Below are 23,723 nucleotides of genomic sequence, written 5' to 3'. Positions count from 1 at the left end.
CTCTAATTTTACTCAGTGACCTTCACATATTTCTCTAATTTTACTTGGTGATGTTTGCTTTTTTCTTGGCATGTTATAGCAATTAAAATCTGTGAATTTCGAAAGTTGAACAACTGTATTTTGTAGTGTTGAAACAGAGTCTGTTTGCCACTTAGCCATGGAACTGGACCCAGAAGTAGTAGGATAGCTTTCTCTTTCTGGATAACTGTCACATATTTCTCTAATTTTACTCAGTGATGTTGGATTTTTTTTTATTTTTTAAAAAAAATTTGTCATGTTATAGTGATTAAAATCTGTGAGTTTCGAAAGTTTAACAACTGTATTTTGCATGATCAGGTACGGGATGCCAAGATAAGGCTTCTTTCAAGCCTGAAACAAAGCACTGAAGAGGAACGATCAGCATGGAAGGAGTTAGCCACTTCTTTAAAGGTAAAGGTTCCTTTTGTTTTTAAGCTCATTTGTCCCTTATTTAGTGGAAGGGGATTCCTTGAATGTTATTAGTATTAGTATCGGTATTGGTGGATATATCGCACCCTTGGGATGCATAAACATATCGGGCATCACATGGGAAATATTGGATGTATCCCTGTTTTGGGAAACATTGGGAAATTGTTTGTACAATGGGAAATTGGTTGATTTTTTCAATAAAACTTCAGGGGATGTTAAAAAATACATCATAAGACACTTAGAAATCAAAAGATCATAAGAAGAAGTGGACATAATTTCCTTTGTAGAGGGTCCTAAATTATTCGCTGTTTGACAGGAGTGATGCAACCATATTCAAAACCAGTTTATAACATTTATAAATCTAGACAACATGTATGAAAACACAAGAGATACATTAACAATTCCAAAAACTTCTATTAGTATGTAAATCATCCTCCAACCACTCTAATGTGAATTTTCCACTCTAATTGCAAGTTGAATGGGTCATATAGAGAAAAAAAAAATCAGATTTCTCCTAATTTCCTCCAATTTCCCAAATTCAAGAATCACACTGTAATTGATATTCGAAGCATCCAACGTTCATAAACACAAATTTTTAAGGCTAAATAACTGTTGTTCAATCTGGAACTTTTGATTTTTTATTTTTTTTCTAACTAAAAAATAATTTTTTTACCAAAAACTTCCGTCAATCTATAGATCAGCCTCCAAACCCTCTACTCTAATTGCAAGTTAAATGGGTGAAATGGGGAAATTTTTGGATTTTCTCGAATATCTCCCATTTTGCCTAAATTCGCAATCAGAGTTTAGTATCTACGATTGAGCATCCAAAATATGCAAAATTATAGATTTCCATCCTTGTTGCAATGATTCCAAGTGATTTATAGTAAAAGAAAAAAGAAGAAAGATTAAAATAAAAAATCTCATTGTTTGCAAATCCAGCCCACCCACTCTCCTATCTCAATCTCTGCACCAAAACCACCCTTTCTGTCCAAAAAAAAATAATAAAAAAAATAAAAATGAAAAGGGTTGATTGATTTATGGTTATGGAGGAATTAAAAGCAAAAGACTTGAGAAAAAATACGAATTTAGAGGATTTTTTTTGAGATTTTTTTAAAGGAGGGTGTTGGCTGGAATGTATCAATTTCGATGGTATTGTTGATACGTGGAAGAATATAATTGTTATATAATAAAAATATCACAATATATCGATATTTCCATGATACATTGTGACGTTTCATGAGATATTAAAAGATACCTGATGAGGACATCACTTCACCTACACCCTTACGTATGTATCAGAGAAAGAGGCGGGTCACTCCGATTTCCCTGTGGCTAGGAGCGTATCCGTGATCGTGCTGAAGACCCCACAATGAGAAGATGCACATGGACTGATTTATGGAGTAATCCAGACCGTTGGATCAGAGGGACGTGACGATTGGGCCGTTGGATCACATGATCAGACCATTAAACGGGGATCATCCACATTAGTTTTTCTTAGCTTTTATCAACTTATAGGATTTAGTTTTGTTTATGTTATGTTTGGACGCTATTATGAGTGTTTTTAGTTAAGTTTAGTTAGACTAGGGCTATTTTCGTCAAAATTCACAAAACAGAGTGTTTATTGTAATTTTTGAACTTTCATGAAGCTATAAAAGATAAAATAATCTTTGGGGGTTTCGGTGTCACTGGTTCGATGACACTGATATTATCGGCGATAATATCGATTTCTCGCCGATAACACAAACACTGCAACCAGTATGGGTGCGCAAGGTTCATCCTTGTCTAATCGGTTTGCATTTACCTCTGCATCTGGTAGAGGCAGATGTGGCCATGGTAATTGACATTGTACACATTGTGGTCTCGATAATATATAGTTGACACATGTGATCTTGTTGGAAAATCAGCTTGGGCAAATCAGATTTGCTCATTGGGTGATGGTTCTAAGGGATGTCCCCAAGTCTACCTCCACTCATATTGAGTTGAGTACTTTAGGTGACACTGTTACTATGTTCAAGGAAAAGTATGCCAAGTTTCTAAAAGAGTTCAAGGAAAAGTATGCCAAGCTTCTAAAAGACTCCACCCATTCTCCAAAATTACTTTTGCCCAGTTAGGTATAGCTTGTTTTACTTCTTCTTAGTGTGCTCCGCTGTAATTGATTATGGTGCTTCCGATCATTATCGGTAAGCACGGGATATATCGTTTGTATCGGGTAATGTATCACACTTTTTTGGGAAACATGGGGAAACATTGGGAAATTGGTCAAATTTTTCAAGGAAACTTCAGAGATTGTTAAAAATGACCTTAATACACTTTTAAATTATAACATCACATAAAAAAAAGTGCACATAATAGGTTTCCTTTGTATAGTGTCCTAAGCTATGCGTTGTCTAATTGAACTGATGCAATTGTATTCAAAGTGAATTTATTAACCGCCTTTAGATGCTACAAAGATGCAGGCAATTGATTGCTGATACAAAAGAAATTTCAATTTTTTAAATAATTTATTATTATTTTTAATTAACTTTGTTTAAATCAGAAAAAATACATGAATTAGTAGATCAAGCATTATGCATGCTTGATTTCGTGTTTGGAGTGTAAGATTGCAACCAATTTGGGAGAATTTGGGGAAATTTAAAAAATTCCCCAGTTTCTTATCAAATTGGACCACCTACCCTTAACTTTTGGAATTAGAGTGTTACGTGATGGTGATTTTATCCAACACTCCTAAATACTATGAAATCGGACTCAATTGACCTCTGCTAGAAGTGTAATTTTGAAAAAAAAAAATTTATATTATTATTATTTATTATTATTTTTAATTATTTTTATTTTTATTTTGAAAAATCACAAATACTTCATGAATCAATAGATCAGGCCTCATACATGTTTGATTTCGTGTTTGGAGTGTAAGATTGCAACCAAATTGGGAGAAATTGGGCAAATTTTGAATTTTCCTCAATTTCCCCAAATTGGACCACCTACCCTCATATATCAAAATCGAAGGTTCAAATTCTTAAATTTTTCATGCAAAACATGAAAATTCAAGATTTTCTAACATTTTGACACCAAATTAGAGTTAGAAAGGATTTTTGGAGGAAGTCACTGTCGTTCCTGTTTGTTGTTGACGATATCTGTTGATATCGACAGATATCGTTGATACGAAGGATTTTTTCAAAGGAAAGATTGTCGATATCTCGCAATACATTGCGATATCAGCGATACATTGACGATACATTGGTCGATACTCAGGATTTGAGACAGCCCATGCCAGTTTCGTATTGCCCACGTGCAATACCAATGAATCAGTCAATATTATCGATATTGTAATCATTTGTCTCGGTTAGTCCAGTCTTCACTTGTTTTTTGTGTAAAATTAGCTGATGGTACTTCAACTCGTATATCTAGGGTAAATACTATTCGTCCTACTCTAGATCCTTCGTTATTATCAGTACTGTACATTTCTAAGTTTCCTCTTAGTTTATTGTTGGTAAGTAAACTAACCAAATCCTTAAATTGTTTTGTCAAATATTATCCTTCCAATTGTAAATTTCAGGATCGAAAGATAGGGAGGATGGTTAGTGGAGGACATGAACTGAATAGGCTCTATTACCCAAATAGTTGAATATCTTATGCTAAACAAACTGCATGGTGGCTAATTTTCTCCTCATCAGTGATATTCCAAGCTTGATCATCCTTCCTTAAATAGTTTAAAGAGTCTTCTCCCATCATTCCTCTCTCATGAGGACAAAGCAAGTGATAAATTGTTCTATTTGATACATTCCGATGTTCGAGTTTTTAGCTTATCTGATTTTAAATATTTTGTTATCTTTGTAGATGATTTCTCTAGAATGACACGGTTATATTTGATGAAGTATTGTTTTGAAATGTTCACTTATTTTAAGGTATTTCATATTCAAATATAGACTTAGTTTAATGCTAAAGTGTGTATTCTAAGGTTAGACAATTCTAGGGAATATGTATCACATAACTTTGACTCTTAGCTCTTATCCCATGGAATCATTCACCAAATTTCGTGAGCTCACACATTACAAAATAATGGAGTAGGAGAGCATAAAAATCACCATTTACTTGAGGTCACCAGGATATTGTTGTTAAATATAAGGGTTCCGAAATTTTTTTAGAGTGATGCAGTTCTGACTATATGTTATCTAATAAACCAGATGCCTTCATCAGTTTTAGGTGGAATGTCTCCTTTTTTCTATTATATATCCTCCACATCAAATTTTTTTTCAATTCTTCCTAAGGTATTTGGGTGTGGGTGTGGGTGTGTGTGCTTCGTGTATTAGTTTGACCATGTTTCCGACAAATTTGAACCAGAAGTTGTGAAGTACGTGTTTCTTGGTTATTTTATACTTAGCAAGGTTACAAATGTTATAATCCAGTTGTGTAGACATTATGTATTAGCTATTGTTACATTCTTTGAACATTCTCCATATTTTTTTGAGAGAGGACGATCAATGCAATTTGAAGAAGGTTCTAGTACCCCATCTTTATTGTCCAAGACACAACTTTGATTCATGGAGAAGGTTCCTTTGCAACGTGTAGATCCACCTCTACAGGTCCACTCCAAATGTTCCAAAAGAGGAGATGGAGTGCATACAAACGTGTCTCCTCTATCAATCCTTCTACCCCATTAGAAGACCATTCTCTTGAGTCTCCACCAATATCTTCAAATGAAGATGATTTACTCATTGCTCTTCGTAGGGGTAGACGTTCTTGCATTCAATATCCTTTATCTAAATTTGTTTCCTTTGATGGCTTATCTCCTTCATTTCAACAATTTGCTTTGCCTTTGTCATCAGTGTCTGTTCCTCATTCTTTCTAGGAAGCTCTTAACAGTGATGGGTGGAAACGAGATAATGGATGAAGAGATGTCTACGCTTCATCAAAAATCAAACTTGGACACTAACTGAGTTGCTTATAGGAAAACGTGCCATTGGGTGCAGATGGGTATATACATAAAAATATAACCCCGATGGCTCAGTAGATCATTTAAATGCTTGATTGGTTACAAAAGAGTATTCTCAAACTTTTGGAGTCGATTACTCAGAGACTCTCCTTCGGCCAAGCTTCACTCTCTATGGTTTATGATCTCTATTATTACGAATATCAATTGACCATTGTATTAGCTTGATGTGAGGAATGCATTTTCTTCATGGAGAGCTTGTTGAAGAAGTTTACATGGAGCAGCTACTTGGCTTTGTTGATTGGGGGAGTGACAAATATGCAACTTAAATAAATCAATCATTGGTTTGACAAGTTTAGTGAGATGGTGCTTGAGTTTGGAATGAAACGTAACCAAGCTAACTATTCTATCTTTATACGACATAGCGATGTAGGTGCTATTGTATTGGTTGTGCATGTAGACGATATCATTGTTACATGTAATGACAGTACAAGTATTTTCAAGTTGAAGTTTTTACTGTAACACTTCTACACCAAAGATTTAGGTTGCATTCACTATCTTTTGGGTATTGAGGTGGCAATGTCGAATGTGGGAGTTAATTTGTCACAGCAAAAGTATGTGATGGATTTACTAGAAGATATGAGTCTTCTGGAAGCCAAGACTCCCAAAGCTCCCATGGATACAAATCAAAAGCTGAGTATAGATCATGGAGAACTATTCAATGATTTGGGGATGTATCATCGACTTGTTGGAAAACTAATCTACTTAGACAATTACACAACCATACATCATTTCTCCAATCAGTGCAGTTAGTCAATTCATGCAATGTCCTTGTACTTCCTATATGGAGGTTGTGCTTCACATCCTTAGATATTTAAAGGGAGCACATGACCGTAGTATTCTCTACAAACAGAATGGACATCTCTGAGTAGAAGGGGTATTAATGCAGGGGCATTTTCACATCGGGTTCGAGCAGGGTCGCCTGTGGGATGTAGGGGCACACTCGGGGTGGGCGGGGCCCACGAGGGAGGTCTCGTATTCAAGACTCCTCACCGGAGATGATTAATACGCATTTCACACCGGGCTCGAGTGGGGTAGCCTATGGGATGCGGGGACACACTCAGGGTGGGCAGCCCATGGGAGGCATTACCCATGTGATTTGGGGCCCACGAGGGGGGTTCGGCTGAGGTCCTAACCCATGAGATGTGGGGCCTGGGCTATGAGATAAAGGGATTAATTTGCCATGCTCTAACAATTCGAGCTTTTAGAGCAAGTGGTTAATTGTCTTGCATCAAGTATTAAGATGCATATTGGGCTAGCTCTCCTTCTAATAGGTGGTCTACCACGGGTTATCCTACTTTAGTAGGAGGTAATCTGGTTACATGGAAAAGTAATAAGCAAAGCTTAGTTGCACGGTCAAGTGCAGAGGCAGAATATAGGCAATGACCCATGCAACATGTGGACTCATTTGGCTGAAGACAGTGCGAGCCTAGGTTCATGATTGATATCTCTTTGAAATTGTACTATGAGAATCAAGTTGCGTCTCATATTGTAAATAATTCAATCTACCATGAAAGAACCAAGCACATTGAAGTAGATTGTCACTTCATTAGAGAGAAGGTCACTATCAAGGAAATATGTATGTCGTTTGTGAAGTCTCAAGATCAAGTAGTAGGCATGTTTGTAAAGGCTCCATGTCTTGCTCATCTATATCAATTCTTTGTCAAGCTGGTGATCCATGGTATAATGCTCCAGCTTGAGGGAGAGTGTTGATCGCCATTCCGATCACACATGGGGTTCACACGAGTCACATGTGTGGTCAAGTGAACCATATTTGATTCTCATATGATTGGGTTTTGTTTCTAGGCCTAGTTACGTGTTTGGGCTTAGTTTTAGGCCCATAGGCTATTTGTATTTTAATGAGGTATATTGTAATTTCGCATCTTTTAGCATAGCCTCTTTGGTTATTGCTGTCCTCTCCTTTTGCTCTTTTTGGTTCTCACATCTCTCTTCTTTTTCTCTCTTTTCTACATGATTTACAACACTATCAATACCACAAACACTGTTAGTTGGCATATGCGGGCCACCATGGGCCATGGAAGCTTTTTTTCTTCTTCTTCAATGGCATTCTTCACTTTTTGCCTTGAGTCCTGTTTTGTTTATCCATGTTGGTCAAGAGGCAAACAACTTGGTCGATGTCCTGTAGAAGAGTGGTGTGCTGGATCTTCTCGTTGTATGGGAACTTGCTCTCTCCCCCTAATGCATTTCCTTGTTGCTCTTGCATATTTACTCTTTTAAAGAAAATGGTTCCTGCAAGCGATTCCATTGACATGAGATTATCTGGTTGTAATAGGATGTAACATCCACTGAAAGCCTAACTGATTTGTAAGAGTCTATTACGTTGAGATCCTAAAATCTGGGGTATCCAAGTGCAATGCTCGAGTAAGGGACTGCCTAAGTTGTGAAGGCAAGCCTACTGGTTATTTAGAATCTATAGAACCATACCAGTTGGGCCACAAATCTAGCTTGTAATATTGTTTGGGAATTGTTTCAATGTGCTTGTACTTGTGAGTTGTAACCAATCCTTCTGCAGTCATATATGGAGATTTTTTTATTTAGAGGATCCTCTTTCCTGATCCTTTCTGTATTTGATACTTGTACCTGTATTCGGGTAACATTAGTAAGAGTTTTTTTTTTTTGGTGAACATTAGTAAGAGTTACAAATTGGAACTTCAAAACTCTATGACACAACAGGATCATGAAATCATTTTTTCTTCCCTTGTGTGCACATGTCGTACCAGAACTCAGCTGACATGCTTGTTGAGGCACTCATTTTTTATTTATGGTTATAGATTGCACTCAGTTTTCTGTCTGAACTGTATGATTATTTATTTATTTTGAACGGCATCTGAATTCTATGTTGCATGCAATCTATCCTCTTTCTAAGCATTTTGAATTGAAATCAACTTATCTTGGACAAGAATTTCCTAAGAAAACCTTAGTTAGATTTTCATTGTCTCTCTAAATCATCAAAGCTTACTAAACTTGCTCTACTCTTGCAGTCAGAGTACCCGAAGTACACGCCGTTGCTTGCTAAGATCTTGGAGGGATTGCTTTCCAGAAGTCCTAGTGAAGACAAGATTAGCTATAACGAGGAGGTGAGTTTTCATTATTCTGATGAATCAATTGGTTTTGATGAGAATAGCTTATTCCTTAGAGATCGAATCCATTTTGAAAAGAAAATTGTTGGACCCAATTATATGTTTAGCATGGCCAACAACAACTAAAGTTTTTAGTTTTCTTTTTGTCTTTTTCTTTTTCTTTTTCTTTCTTTTATAAAAATAAAATTTAAAAAAAAAAAAAAAAAAAAAAAAAAAAAAAAAAAAAAATCATGAAAACTGTAATGAAGTAAAGAGAAATGAGTAGGGTACTTCAAGTCCCCCTAAAAGTAAATTTTTACAGGTGTTTACTATGCCCTTGATTTCCCAAAGGAAATAAGTGAGTGCCTCAAATTTGATAAATGGCCCAAAGCCTATAAGTTTTGGGGGTGGTAATAACCAGTCTATGCCATCATGATTGATGCAAGCTGCAAGCCAGGTCTTCTTTTGTTTCTAAACTTTTCCCTTTCTTCAGTGAGTGCTTTGCAGAATGATCTCTCCCTACATTCAAGTCTTGTATTTTCCTATTTCCCCAACTTATTCAGATCCCATGGGGCAGCAAGTTTTCTTACTTTTTACGTAAATTCTTGGTTATATTTCACGTAAATTCTTGGTTATATTTCTAAACATCCCCCCTCCCCCCCCACCCCCCCCCCCCAAAAAAAAAAAAAACACACACACACACACAAACACACCCGGCGCGCGCGCGCGAAGACCATAACTGCGCCATCGTGATTTCACTCAAATCAGATGTTTTGGAATTTTCTGCAACTTCCAGTTTGTATAAAAAATTCTGTTGTTTTCTTCATGCTCAAAGTTGGGTTGTTTCTCATTGCAAGTTGCCTATTTGCAGGTCATAAATGCAGCTGATGAGGTGATCGAGAGTATTGACAAGGATGAGTTGGCAAAATATTTTTCAGTAAAGGCTGATCCTGAAGATGATGACGCAGAGGTGGGTACCTGCCTTTTTCCAGCAAGGGTCTTGAAACACTTCTTGAAACACTCCTTGGCCGATATGTTCTACTAGTGAGCTATTGGTTTGTTTGTTATCCACTGTTGTAAGCGACCGTAATTCACAATTCCCCAATCTCAGGATTTTTAGTTATGATGCTCACCAATAGGGGATCAAGCAGGGATAACTTTTGGAGGCATGGTGACCTCATGCAACATGGTGTGGGTGTGCGTGCATGCTATGCATTATGCACTTGTGTTAATTGGAATTCCAAATTCCAAATTATAAGAAACTTGAGTTCTGGTTGCTTGCAAGCAACTAGCTGATCTTGGATGATTGCTAGGGTGTGGTTATCCGTAACTAGCTGATCTTGGATGATTACTAGGGTGTGGTTATCCGTAACTAGCTGATCTTGGATGATTGATAGGGTGTGGTTATCCGTATGGTCATTGTGTGTACGTGTGTGCTTGCATGAGCTAATAATTTGTGTGATGTTCATGCTCACATACCTAACCAACTTTTTTCCTTAACAGAATTTGTGTGGCATCGCTAGGCAGTAATACTTAAAACACAGCTAACTTAGAAATGGGTCACCAGAATGCAGGTTCATCTTGGCTGAGTTTTTGGAAGCCGGTTTAAACTTTAAAGTACTGACTTCATGAAGAAAAGAACATGAAAATAGGATAAAGAAGATAAATAGTTGGTGGATAAGGATTCTATTCTGGAAAAAAAGGGAAGGAATGACAAAAGTAGGTTTTTAGAATTTTCAGGTTAGAAACACTTTGGTTTAATGAGTGAGAAAGGAATCTTAAAAATTGCCTAAATCTCTCTCTCAGTCAAAAGGGAAAAAGGGAACTTCCAGTCATCCTAATTGATCACCAATAGAGGGCTAAAATTGGTTATCCTCTTCCACTACTCAGTTCTCTGTCAGACACACAATTTTACCAAATACCAAGTCTTTATGCTTTTTGAAAAAATAAATTTTAAGTATTGCTATGCTCAGAGTTACATGGATTTTTCCTTAGAAAATCAAATTTGGTATGTAATAATGGCTGCTATTTTGTAGAAAATAAAAAAGAAGATGGAGTTAACGCGTGACCAGTTGGCAGAGGCATTGTACCAAAAGGGACTGGCCCTTGCTGAAATTGCGTCTTTGAAGGTGAGAATGACTTCTACTTCTCAATCTTCCAACTTTTTTCGTTTTTATTGTTTGTCCTTTATTTGTATAATTTTAATTTGTATATTTGGCTTTCTAAGAAAAGAGAACATATGAAATCGTCGATGTTACTTCATGCATTGTTGGTATGGCTCCTTGCAGCTTGTTTCTAAAGACAGGTGCCTCATGCCTTGAGGTGTACACCTGGAGATGAGGAAGGGAAAGGCCTTGAGGCTGTTCCCGTCGCTTAATTAAGGCTTAAGCTTAGTATAGCCAAGGCGTAAGCCTCGGCCTCGAACTGTGAGCCTCGTATACTTGGGCAAAAAATGACCTTATTTATTTTCTTTTATCCTTTGATCTTTTTAAAGAATTTTCCCTCAGTTTGCCAGTCCAGCCATGGGCAATTCATGTTAGTGGTGACGCTACCCCAAGATGTGTGTATGCATTCTCCCATGCTTATTTCACCACACTGTATCTGTAACTTATGGCGCCATCAGTTGCATTTTGACACGTGGATAATTCAATCAATCTATCTGGACCAACATTTGTATGCTGTTGAGCAAAAATCTCAGTGGCCAGATTATTCTAATCATCCAATTAATGGATGTCAAGATTGTTAATAGAAAAATAGATCTGGTCATCAACCCGAGCTACCCATTGTGGGTCTTCATGATTGTAAATGGTTTTAACTTTGTTTTATTAGCTGAAGGGTGGTTAAATGGACTATAAGTGAACTGTAAGACTAATTCTTTTTCATGTCTGGTTGATGTGGATCCTATTCATCAATGATTGCTACATGGATTCATTGAAATGCCATGGAATGCAGGAAAGTGCCCAAAATGAGACATGGAAAATGAGAAACAGCTGGTACTGTTGTGTCTCAGAATTCTTTTATTATCTACTAGGTTCGTATAGAATTGTAAGTGTATACAAATTAAGGTCCAATATTATGGTCAGATGTAATCCAACTCCTTGTGATCGTGGGATCCAATCCCATTCTTGAAATGTTCTTCCAGGTCAAATAGCAACTAGAAATTTAATATCAAAATTGATTTTTTTAGTGTTAGCTTTCAGTATTTTTCTATGCAATAAGAAAAACCAACTGAAAGAACCTTGTTTCACAAAGCTGATATCTAGTGCTAATTAGAATGCATGAATTGTCTCCATCATTAGTCGTTTGTGATAGCTTAATCAAACTGCTGACTGTAGAAGGCACAACTGGCCTATTCTGTGTCATGCTTCAGTTTTAAAAATGTTAGGTAATGGCAGGTTGAGAAGGCACCAGTCGATTCTGAGGCTGGAAGCACCAAAGATTCTGAGAGAACAACGGAGAAATCTGTGCCTGAGAGCCATGACGCATCAGACACATTCGAACAGAACTTCAAAGAACTAAAGAAATGGGTTGATGTGAAATCCTCCAAGTATGCCATGCTCTTGATGTTACATGAGAAACGTTGCGGAAGGCTTGGAACAGCATTGGAGGTAATTTTTACAACTGTACTTGTTGAGCTGTTATGCTTTCTTCTCAATCCTAACATCATTCATGCTTGTTGTTATTGAGGGAAAATGTCAATAAGCTCCTATTTAAGCAATTTAAGTACCTAAAAGTCTTTAAAACAAATTAACCAATCAAAACTTGTAAGCATCTCTCCCTCCCTCCCTCCCTCCCTAGCCATAGCCAGCAAACTCTGTTCTATTCAAGGATACAGTAAACGCTATCCGGAGAATGAAAATTCAACAATCCATGCTCGTATCTTAAAACTCCCCAATCCCGGAGGCCCTAAGGTTAACCATTTGAGCTTCCATCAATGTTGAGCTTCCACTGGCCTGGCAATGGAGCCATCTAAATTTCAGATTTAGGGATAGGTCAGCCATGGTAACCCTCCACTCCTGAATAAGATTGGATATTGAAATTGCTTTAGGGCATGTTTGGATAGGGTGGAATGGAAAAGCTAGAGGAATCCTTAAAAGCGGAAATCTGATATCAGCAAGGGAGGGAAGGGATTTCCTTATCACTGTTTGTTTTGCACCATCATTTCAGCAAAAAAAAATAATTTACATTCAATCGATGTTGTGACATTCTAAATTTTAAAAATACAAGTTTTTGGGCTAAAGATGGTGTTACATTTTTTGGAACAGGTGTTGAATAATATGATTCAAGATGATTCTGATCCCCCAAAGAAGAAGCTGTATGATCTAAAGATCTCTCTGCTTGATGAGATTGGGTGGACCCACGTGACCTCTTACGAGAGACGTTGGATGTACGTCCGCTTCCCTGCAAGCCTGCCTCTTTTTTGAAGCTCGTGTTCATTTTCAGGTCTCATTTTGGTTAATACGATGAAAATGATGCGAAATGATTAATATCAATTAGGAGTTTAATGCCATGATTTTCTCGTCTCAAACAGTAGTGAATTTGTTATTTATTTAGAAATATAAGATGCTTTCCCATTCTAACATTTTGTTAGCTTTGAGCCATTTAAGATTGTTTAATCTTGATTCTTCTCGTCTATAGTGCATACTCCAATGCTGTCCAGAGTGCGACCCACACCTACATCCATAAACACCCTTGGATTTAAGGAATCCACCATAGATGTTACCTGAGCCAATAATAGCCCAATGATTGGATAATCACAATCACAATTAAGGGCATTCAAAATGGATTCTGTACTGTCCATTTTGTAGGGCCTTGTTTGAATCATCCTATCATGGTGATATTGGGACCATGTGCAATCCACAATGGAATCCTATACAATGTTCCATCATGATAATAGGTGGGCCACTTACAAAGTATTTTTGTTGGATCATAGACCTTTAAATAGTAAACTCCAAATCAAAGAACCAACAATATATTTCTAGCTGTTGTAGATTTTCAATAGCCTCCAAGGCAGGCTAGCTATACTCGCCTACTGATGTAATCTCAAAACTGAACTGAAATCATATTTCAGACTGTATGTCAAGATTACCACCGGCAGCTGGTAGTGCGAACAGTTGAGATTGTACTGTTTTTGTGGCACTAAACATATATCCAGATTAAAAGTCTAGCCAATTGACGGTATGATCCATATCAATAATCTACCATGAACATCGATTGCTAGGCAAATTGATGGTGGGCCTAATTGGATATATGCTCCAGAGTATATTACACAGCCTTGAAAGCCATTGTCAGCCATAAAATGAGCCAACCTAGTGGTTAATGTTTCTCTTGCCCACAGCCTTGAATTAGGATGATCAATGGTCTCGACCCAGACCCATTTCGATCTCTGGCCTGATTAGTGAGGCCCAGATTGCTGGAACCCAAGAGCTCAGAAGAGAAAGCTGCGAAAACCAAATCCAATCCCAGAGATCTGGTAGAGGCGTCAACTAGGCAGTGAAGGACCCACCCCAGTGTGCTCGATCCTACCACCCTTAAATGCAATTGGAGCCCTTGTTGGTGTAGATGATGCCCAAAGTTTACAGTGCTGGTCCATTGACAAACCCTAGTTCCACTCGATGAGGCTATGCAGAACATCCTGGTAAAGTCTCCTTTCGTCCAACTTGAGCAATGAGCATGTCAGAGCATCAAACTGGTGGGGCCCATTGTTTCAATGTGTGCTGGCTGCAACCACTGGGAGTAAAATACTGCCGCGTACCCATTCCAAAGACGTAGCCTGGCCTACTAATCGGGTTGTTTTCAATGTCATCCTCACATCTTGGCAGACTACACCTGCATGGCCAAAACGTGGGATCTGTACTCCATTCAGGTCAGGGCCTGACCAAGTTCGTCTTTTAAGTGAGGCCCACCTCCATGTATTTTATTTTATATCCACTGTCCATCCGTTTTGCCAGATCATTTTAGGGCATGGGCCCAAAAATGAAGCAGATCCAAATCTCTGGTGGACCACGACACAGGAAACAGTGATCATTGAAAGGTCCATTGTAAAGTTTATTTGCCATCCAACCACCTGGGATTTGGATCTGTTTCATTTTTGGATCCATGCCGTAAAATGAGCTGGAAAAATGGTTGGACAGCATGGATATACAATGCAAAAACTGAGGTGAGCCCCCACGGAAAAGACCGGACAGGATGGCTTAGAAAAAGGATGGTCCCGTTAAACCAATCCAGTTGGGTGACTATAGCCAGCCATCCAATAGGGGCAGCCTTTTTTCCCTCGTACGATTGCTCCACTTTCCTTAGCCGTCTATAAGTCCCTTTTGAGTAAGAAAACCACAAACTTCCAGTCATAGCCCCCACAGCATATGTGCCGTTTAACCTTATTTTCCTTACAGGCCCAGGCCAGGACTATGGCTTAGGACACTGGGACCGGGCCCTAGCCTGGGCCATTGCTACCAGATTGGCACATGTGGCCATACGCTCAAGGCCTGTTTGGATCGGTGGAAACTAATAGGGAATTTTACAAAAAAAAAAAAAAACCACCTAGCTCATTAATTATCATTAGAGTACCTTTGTTACATTTGTCAATGGCAGCATGGGTGGACCCCACCCTGATGCTTATAAAATCCACCCTAACCACCAAGTGTGTCAGCCCCTGTTGGTGCTAGAGGTCGTAGCTTGGGTGGACCCCACCCTGATGTTTGTGTAAAATCCATCCAGACAACCAGATGCATCACTCCTTGTTACTCTTACGGCCCAAAACTCAGCTCCATCCGATGGACCACACAATTGGAAAGAAGGTACAGGGCAACTCTCTCCATTAGTGTGGTCCACCTGAATCACATATGAACCAATTTTGGTGTGGCATTTAAAGCTTGGAGTGGTTTTCATATATTCATTATGGTGGGCCTGAAAAATTAATGGGTAGACGTCTCTCTCCCAATGTTTCCTTCGGTGTGGCCCAACCTGATTTTTTTACCCTGAGTCGAATGTATGATTACACATTTAATGGTCAAGAGTGGATCTTACATACACATCACAGTGGGCCCTGTAAATAATCAAGGGTGGGCATCCCACGATATTCCTTTTTTTCACTGCCCATCCTGATGTGTGTAAAATCCACTACAACCATTAGATGTGTAATTTCATGTTTCGTTCTATGGCCAAAAAAATCAAGCTGACCTATGATTCAGGTGGGCTATACCAAAGTAAAACAGTTGGGAGAAAGACTTCCACCCTTGATTTTAACAGGGCCGACTGTGATAATTATATAAAATCCAGTCCAACCATTAGATGCCACACAATATTTAGGCATGGTGGCGAAAAATCGGGCACATTCGTTATTTAGGTGGGCTACACCAAGGGAAACAGCACTCACCCTGTACACTTTCCCATTGTGTGGTCCACCTGAATCATGGATGGAATTGAGTTTTGGAACTTGAGCCTAACAAGGGGTGATGCACCTGGTGATCAGGGTGGATTCCACATAAACATCACGGCGGGGCCCACCCGAGCCACTCCCACTGTTAGATGGAAGATAATCAAATGGTAATTACTTAGATTAATGAGGTGGCATAAATTCTATATTATTTAGGTAGTTTATTGTAAAATTCTCAAACTAAAAAATAGATGTGAAAGGAAAATGTCACATCAGTGGAAAAGTATTCTCACAGGACTTGTTTGTTTGTTTTAGCATACATGATTTCAATGGAAACATGGAATATAATCAATGGTCATAAGTAAGAGTTCCCTCTCAAAAGGGTGGAAATCTCCGTTTCCTAAGTTGATGCGGGACAATTAACCACTTGCTCTAAAAGCTTGAACTGTTAGAGTATGACGAATTAATCCATTTATCACATATCTCAGGGCCCACATCTCATGGGTTAGGACTTCGGCCTAACCCCCTTCGTGGGCCCCAAATCATATGGGCCGCCCACCCCGAGTGTGTCCCCACATCCCACGGGCTACCCCACTCGCGCCCGGTGTGAAATGCGCATTAATCACTCATGGTAAGGAGTCTCGAACACGAGACCTCCCCCGTGAGCCTCAAATCGCATGGGTCACGCACCCCAAGTGTGCCCCGGCATCTAACAGGCGACCCCACTCGAACCCAGTGTGAAAATGCCCCTACATTATAAGTTCTAGAAAGCAAAAGGAAATGCCATTTTCTTAGGAAATAGGAGGAAATGAAAACTGATTTCCTCACCCCTCTTGGCTTTCGCAAACAAAGGAACCGTCACATCAGAGGAAACAGTTTTCATTGAATCCTGTTTTCCACCAATCTAAACAGGTCGTCAGGTCAAAAGCTAAAACCAAAAAGAAAAGATAGCAGCCATGTATTATGTTGCATAAGGAGAACTGAGAAGACACTATACATCCATATGTAGTTTCTAATCTAAGAAAGCAGCCATGTATTATGTTGTGTAAGGAGAACTGAGAAGACACTATACATCCATTTGTAGTTTCTACACTAATAATACTCTATACAGGATTACAAAAACAAAGACTATTGCCTACTCGGGGTCAGTAGCAGGTGCAGGTGCAGGTGGTTCCTCGGTTTTCGATCTATTAAATGATTTTTGAGTTTCCAGTACGGGCATGTAAGCGGCCGTTGTTTTCTGGAAAATATCAGGAGCCGGTTTATCAGATTCACGGGGACTCACCAGTTTTTTCTCAACGGCCTCGAACTTGGCAGTGGCCCATGGCGCCGTCCCCACGTTCCCGGCAACACTGGGCGCATCTATTGTCAATGAAGAGATCTCGTCTCGAGAAGCATACCATGTATTGCCACATGCAATGCACTGCAACTGGATTATTCAACCAAGGGAAGGTCAGAGGCCCAGTTCATTATAAACATACAAATCATCCTACTACTGAAGACTTTATTATAGAAGAATTATAAATTATAGGGTCTTGATGCATCATATAGTGTCCTGATGTCTGCACAAGAGGTGCACATGGTAAGCCATCCAGACGGTTGGAGGACCCAATTAATGGAGAAGGCCACAAAAGTAGCCAGACTAGAAGGTCATAGCAATCCAATATTTAGCCTCTGTTTTTTTCCCTCCTTCAAGTCACTGCATTTTTATTCCTTTACCATCTATTCATAGGCCATTGTTCATAGGGTTATGACCTTCCAACATGAGACATTTTCTTTTGGCACCATCAATCCAAAGCGGGGTCTAGAACATTGAACCATGGCACACTACACAAACTGATGCAACAAGGATCATAAATTAATTCCTTCTTGTTGTTTTGTGTCCAGATGCATCCAGTGTTCTTGGTGAAATTCACCCACCCAAAAAAATAAAAAAAATAAAATAATAATTCAAATTAAAAATAGGAGCAGAAAAAGTAAATAAAGTATCCTGGGTATGGCTGACGATGATATTTTAGCAAATAACAAGGCCCAAGGCAGCAGTGACTGCTTTTTTCCCTTCTTTAAAATGTCTTGAGCAACTATCATGGCCTTAGGCACCACTAAATTACAAAGAATAACTCAAGCTCATTCACATAAAAGTTTTAGCATTATTCAAGCATCATAGCATCATCCTCTGCTTGCCAGTTGAAATGGAAAGAGAAGAAGTGAAAACGCAAGTGGCAAGGACATGGAGTGGATCAGAGACTGCATATTGTGAGTAGGAAGGGCTGTGGGGTTAACTATCGAAGGCAGCAATGAAAATATTCTGGCCATTTTCACATCTCTTGAAGAAAGGGCAAAAGTGCTGAAAAGAAATTGGGAAGGTCGGTAGTGTCAGTTTGGCCAGGTAATTCTTTTGATTGGGTTGATTTAAACTCCACAGGAACTAAAGTTGGGATAATCATAGTTTGGGATGACAAATTGCTAGGGAAGGAAGATTGGTAGATAGATCAATATTCAGTTTCTGTCCTACTTACGACTGTAAGCATTGGCAAGGTAAGGTATGGCTGTTCACAGCTGTGTATGGCCAAACTGACCCTGCAGCAAGGCACTCTTTCTGGGATGAGCTCAAAGAAACGAGATGGACTGGACCGTGGTGCGTTGGTGGGGTTTCAATTGTGATCTGATTCCAATTTTAAGTGATCGAGTGGAGCTGCAATTGGTGATGGTATGCGTGATTTTTCATATTGGGTTGATAGCAACAATATGATCAATCTTCCCCTTTCCACAACAAAATACACATGGTCCAACAATCAGACGGGCGTAACGGCCGTTACCACCCCATAACATGTAACAGTTGCCACCGTTACCTTTACGTAACGGCCTTTACTGCCCCATAATGGCCTTTACAGCACACCATGTCTAGAATAGACAGGTTCTTTATCTCCGGTGGTGCAGCTAGGCCTTCCAAGCAGTTGGACTAGAGATAGAGATAGAGAGAGGGAGGTAGAGAGAGAGAAAAAGAGGTTGGGCCTTTGTTTGATGATGAATTGGTCCAGAGGCAGCTCTTGAAACAAAATTTGGAGAGGACATTTAAATGGAAACAGTTAGCAGGCTGTTTGGCTCAAAGAGGATGACAGGAATACCAAATTCTTCCACGGTATTGCTAGTGGGAGAAGGAGAAGGAATCGCATTCATACCTTGATTGTTGACAGAGAAAGGTTAGTAAAGAAAGATGAAATCTGCCTTGCTCGCTAAATAGCTATGAAGGTTCAGGATGGAAAAGGAAGGGTTTCTGCTACGAAGTTATATCAAGCATGGAGAGGATAAAGAGAGGTGGTTCACCACGATACCATCCAGATACAGGGCTTCAAGTGTGTGAAAATCGATTCTTAAGTTGGCTAACTCATTTCAAGGGAGTATATCCTTCTCTCCTAGCAATGGGACACAAATTCACTTTTCGAAGGATCGTTCGTGTGGGGAGCATTCATATGTGAAGATTTCCCTTTACTGTATAGGGTGGCAAAGGAAAAAGATGCCTTCTTCTAGTGTGTTTCATTGGAAAGAGGGCAAGCAGTTCGGAATCCTTTATTCAGAAGAAACCTTCTAGATGCAGAGAAAACAAAATTTGTATGGATAATGGAAATGTTGCGAAGCCAAGACACCTACAATGGGAGGGGATAGATGGGTGTGGAATCTCAACAAAACAGGAGGCTTTTCAGTTAGATCTTTCTACTCATCTCTTAAAAACTCTCTAACACCGCAAGCCAAAGATCCCTTCTGCCACATTTGGAAATCCTTGAGTAGCCTTTGCTTGGTTGGTGGGTAAGAACAAGGTCCAATCATCAACAGTTTGAGCAAGTGGAGTATGATTCTCACCAACGGATGCATCATGTGTCTAAAGGATGAAGAAATGGTTGACCTCCTATTTATCACTGCAGTTTTGCTTGGAGGATTGGAACACAGTTCCTCACCCTCCTTGGTATAAGTTGGGTGATGCCATGTATGGTGGGGAATCTCTTTAATAGTTGGGCAATTTGTTTGATTGGGAAGGAAGAAAAGGATGATTTGGTGCCTCTCCCTAATTGCCATGCTCTGGGCTAGACAGCTGGAGCATAACAATAGGTTGTTTAATGACAAGTCCATGTCTCTGGAGCAGGCTGTCCACAAGACCAGGTGTATGGTAGTTGAATGGGCAAGTGCTACCAACTAGTTCAAGGGCACTCCTAGGGAAATGTTTCATGACAGTTTTTCTCTTTTTCTGTGCGTGTGTTTTCTCTCAATAACCTTTTTGTAGCTTTGCGTTTTTCCTTTCTTAATAAAATTTGAGTCACCCTTCAAAAAAATAAATGGAGAGGAAATGAAGAAGAAGAAAGAAAATGAAATAGAAGCTCCAACAGTGTAACTACAGTAAATAAGATAAAATAAACTGACCAGATATCGGTCCCCACTCCCAGATCCTCCTGCTTGGATGATGTCTGCAACCCCCACTTTCTTCTCTGTGCATCTTGAGCACCGAGCATCCGTCATCTGTACCATGTACCAATGTTGCATGCTGTGAGCGCATACCCAATACATGAAAAAATTTGTAAAAATAACCAAAATATAAAAAGCAAATGAAGAAGGGAAGGAAAAAACTGTGACCTGAATGCTTTCTGACTCCTCAGGTTCCTTGGTTGATTTCTCCTCTGAAGTTAGGCCATCCTGAAATGCTAGGAAAACTAAATCAATGGGTTCTCATGAAAGATACCCAACATTGGAAATAAAACGAAAATCATGACGTATGAAGAGATAGGGAAAGCTTGATTAACAGGAATTGTTTTCTCAACCCATACCAATGTCATTATTAAAAATACTAACATGTACCGGCCTCTTCTTTTGTTTTAAGGGGGGTCAATCAGTTCAGAATGTCCAGTTACAGATTTGTGTTTATCATTCAGATCAAATCAGAGGAAGTATGTGTCCCAAACAAGTCATGCGAAAAGGGAACATGTATATCAGCTTATTTATCTATGCACTTGGTCATATTTGGGTACCTAATCTGCCCCCTCGCTAAACTCAACACGGTCATGTTCCGATCAGATCTGGGTGGTGATTTATCTGTTTACACTACTGTGCTTTGATACGGGTGCATGGTTTTACATATCCAAGTCGTATTGGTTTGTGGGTGGAGATCTACCTGATTACTGTTGTGCTTTGATTCAGGTGCATGGTTTTTTTAATATCATGAGAGTTTTAACGGTTTTGTTCCGTGGGTGGAGATCTATCTGATTAATGCTGTGCTTTGATACAGCTGCATGGTTTTAAATATTGTCCGAGTTGTATCTACTTTGATCCGAAACGAAGAGTCACCACACCGATACAGGACCAAGCCTGACAAAACAGGTTGAACAATACCATTTGTGTCCCCCAGGCAATTCACACTCCGAAACCATCACTTAAATCCATGTTCAGGTGTGTTCCTATCGAATCTGGGCGCAGAATCTGTCCCTTGTTGCTATTTTTCATTTTTGTTATGTTTCAATGCATTGAATATGTCGCAGAAATGGATTGGTCGCAGTTGGGGCTATGTTCCAGCATTGTGTTGACCATCTTTCTTTGGGCAAATTGCATATTGATTTAGCTTTAAAAGGTAGCTATAGTTGGGACCCTTCGTCCGTGTTGAAATGGGCACGCTGGACAATTATAAAACCCAGGAGCTACAGAGAATATTAATATCCAGATTACTGCAAATAAAAGAGTGGTAGCGACATATAGTGGCCAGTGGCCATAAATTAAACTCAATTTCATTGGTAAAGATGTGCCGACAAAAGATGATTCCAAGCATGAACAGTGGATGAAGAAGAAAACAATTTATGAATTGATAATCGAACGAGTTACAAGTGAATAGCAATGTGCTTTTCTTAAAAACCACCAAAGTGATCTGCGACACATGTATTCTGAAGCTTTGCTAAGCCCACATGCAAGTGTAATAAGGATCACGTGCATGCCACACGTGACAGCATGGTACACAGGTGCAAGACCCAACTCAAGCATCACAATGGAACCACTATATTGATGTCATAGCTCAAGAATCAGGTAGATCCATCCTTCAGGTAGGCCACAGTTTGCAAAATAAATGAAAGGCTCCGAAAAGTTGGCTGAAGTTCTCTAACCCACCCACCTGTTTCCAATATTGGGGCCCACATGCTGACTGGACCAGTTTTTTTTTTTATTATTTATATATATAAAAAAAAAAAAAAAAAAAACATGTATAAGGTTGGACCAACCTGATAGATGGATTGGATCTTGCACGTATGTGCCATTCTACAATATGTGGCATGTACACGAGCTTTATTGCACACACAGGTGTCTTAGCAAAGTTCTGTATTCTGAAGAAAACAATGTTGCTAGGTTTGACCAACTATTTCTGCATATCGCTCAATTTAAACAAGTGTAAAGAGCTTGCTTGAACGAGTATTATGTAGCTCTTAGAGGGATGTTGAATGAAATGGATGCATTATCAGACTATCCCATCTCACCATAAAGAAGATAAAATAAAATGGTTAAGAAGCAACAGATGAAACAAGGCTGACGCAATTCATGGCTTTGGTGAATCCTAAATTTCACAATGTTTGGGATCAAATTTTGACCACAGAGCATCTTCCTACAAGTTTTTCTAATCGTGGGAAGAGGCTTCATCGTCATGTCATGAAAATCATGAGTACAATGTATGTCCACTAGAACGGGAAAGATAGCTTTCATGATGCTACTACATCTTTTACATCATCAGCTAACCGCCATATCTAATCAGCCGGCTATGGTTTCTAATTTTCATTCATGATGGCCGGTGGAATTCCTGGTCATGGTCTTGATACAAATGGCAGCTAGTGAGGCTAAGATATTAATGTAGGTCTTGGATGTTGACCAAGGTATTCAATAACAGTAATGGTGGCCACAACGATATGGGCTGTAGCAGCTGTTAAGTGTCAGGGATTTTTTATTTTTATTTTTTTTTTAAAAGGGAAACATGTATCAGCCCATTACGGGCCCATGTCGGCCAGGCCCCTTTTCTTTTCTTATTTTTCGTTTTTTGAAAGGAAACGATATTTTGTTCAATAAACTTGCCGAGATGGTGCAAAAAGCTACAACCCAAACAAAAAAGGGAAATTGAAGTCCTTGATAGTATAATACAAGAGGCCCATTCTACTATATAGAGCTTTGCCCTATTGAAGACCACCACCAACATCCTAGCATTCCCCCGCTTATTTTTTTTTTAATTGGGCGCCACAGCCCCATATCGCATAATGGTCACCTCCATTCTGTTACGTAACGGAACCGTTGTTTTATACCAGGATGTTGAGGAATTTGAGTTTAATTGAGCCCACCGTGATGTTTATTTTCCATCAAATCTGTTCATAAGGTTAAACAGACCTCGATGAAAGGAAAACACAAATATCAGCTTGATCTAACACTTTTGTGGCCCCTAAGAAGTTTTCAATGGTAGGCATTCAATCCCCATTGTTTTCTGTGGTGTGGTCCACTTGAGCTTTGGGTCTGCCTCATTTTTGGGTTCATGCCCTAAAATGACCAAACAAAATGGATGGACGATGTGGATATAACACATACATCATGGTGAGGCCCACAAAACTCTGCCATGTCAACACAGTACCTACCTAAGTGGTGTTCTATTGCACGCAATCCAAGTAAAATGGAGCACATGAACTGTTACATGTAACACATTAGTGGGTGTTTTCCTAACCGTGGGGCCCAACTCGATGTATGTGTTGTGTATCCAAGCTGTCCATCAGTTATTCCATATCATTCTAGGGCATGATCCCAAAAATGAGGCAAATCCAAATCTAAGGTGGAC

The 23,723-nt window shown here is 39.2% G+C and overlaps 2 protein-coding genes across 5 annotated transcripts in view; one reads left to right on the top strand and one right to left on the bottom strand.

The window, feature by feature from the left end:
• LOC131230277 (tripeptidyl-peptidase 2) overlaps nucleotides 1-13,147 on the top strand; it is a 94,326-nt gene extending 81,179 nt beyond the window's left edge. Inside the window, exons 29-34 of the mRNA XM_058226114.1 lie at nucleotides 337-429; nucleotides 8,437-8,532; nucleotides 9,386-9,484; nucleotides 10,551-10,643; nucleotides 11,910-12,122; nucleotides 12,780-13,147. Of these exons, the coding sequence (XP_058082097.1) occupies nucleotides 337-429; nucleotides 8,437-8,532; nucleotides 9,386-9,484; nucleotides 10,551-10,643; nucleotides 11,910-12,122; nucleotides 12,780-12,938 (753 nt within the window). The 3' untranslated portion in view covers nucleotides 12,939-13,147. The remainder of the gene's footprint in view (nucleotides 1-336; nucleotides 430-8,436; nucleotides 8,533-9,385; nucleotides 9,485-10,550; nucleotides 10,644-11,909; nucleotides 12,123-12,779) is intronic.
• Nucleotides 13,148-16,831: 3,684 nt separating this feature from the next.
• Nucleotides 16,832-23,723, bottom strand: part of LOC131231684 (uncharacterized) — a 44,342-nt gene continuing 37,450 nt past the window's right edge. For all 4 annotated transcript variants that reach the window (XM_058227970.1, XM_058227969.1, XM_058227972.1 and 1 more), the window contains 3 exons: nucleotides 20,516-20,575; nucleotides 20,306-20,401; nucleotides 16,832-17,318 (listed from right to left, as the gene is read on the bottom strand). In XM_058227970.1, coding sequence (XP_058083953.1) covers nucleotides 17,025-17,318; nucleotides 20,306-20,401; nucleotides 20,516-20,575 — 450 coding nt within the window. In that variant the 3' untranslated portion in view covers nucleotides 16,832-17,024. The remainder of the gene's footprint in view (nucleotides 17,319-20,305; nucleotides 20,402-20,515; nucleotides 20,576-23,723) is intronic.

Source organism: Magnolia sinica, chromosome 17 (genome assembly GCF_029962835.1).
Source record: "Magnolia sinica isolate HGM2019 chromosome 17, MsV1, whole genome shotgun sequence".
Classification (NCBI taxonomy): Eukaryota; Viridiplantae; Streptophyta; class Magnoliopsida; order Magnoliales; family Magnoliaceae; genus Magnolia; species Magnolia sinica.
The sequence above is the reverse complement of the archived record's forward strand: the minus strand, read 5'-3'. Positions and strand labels throughout refer to the sequence as shown.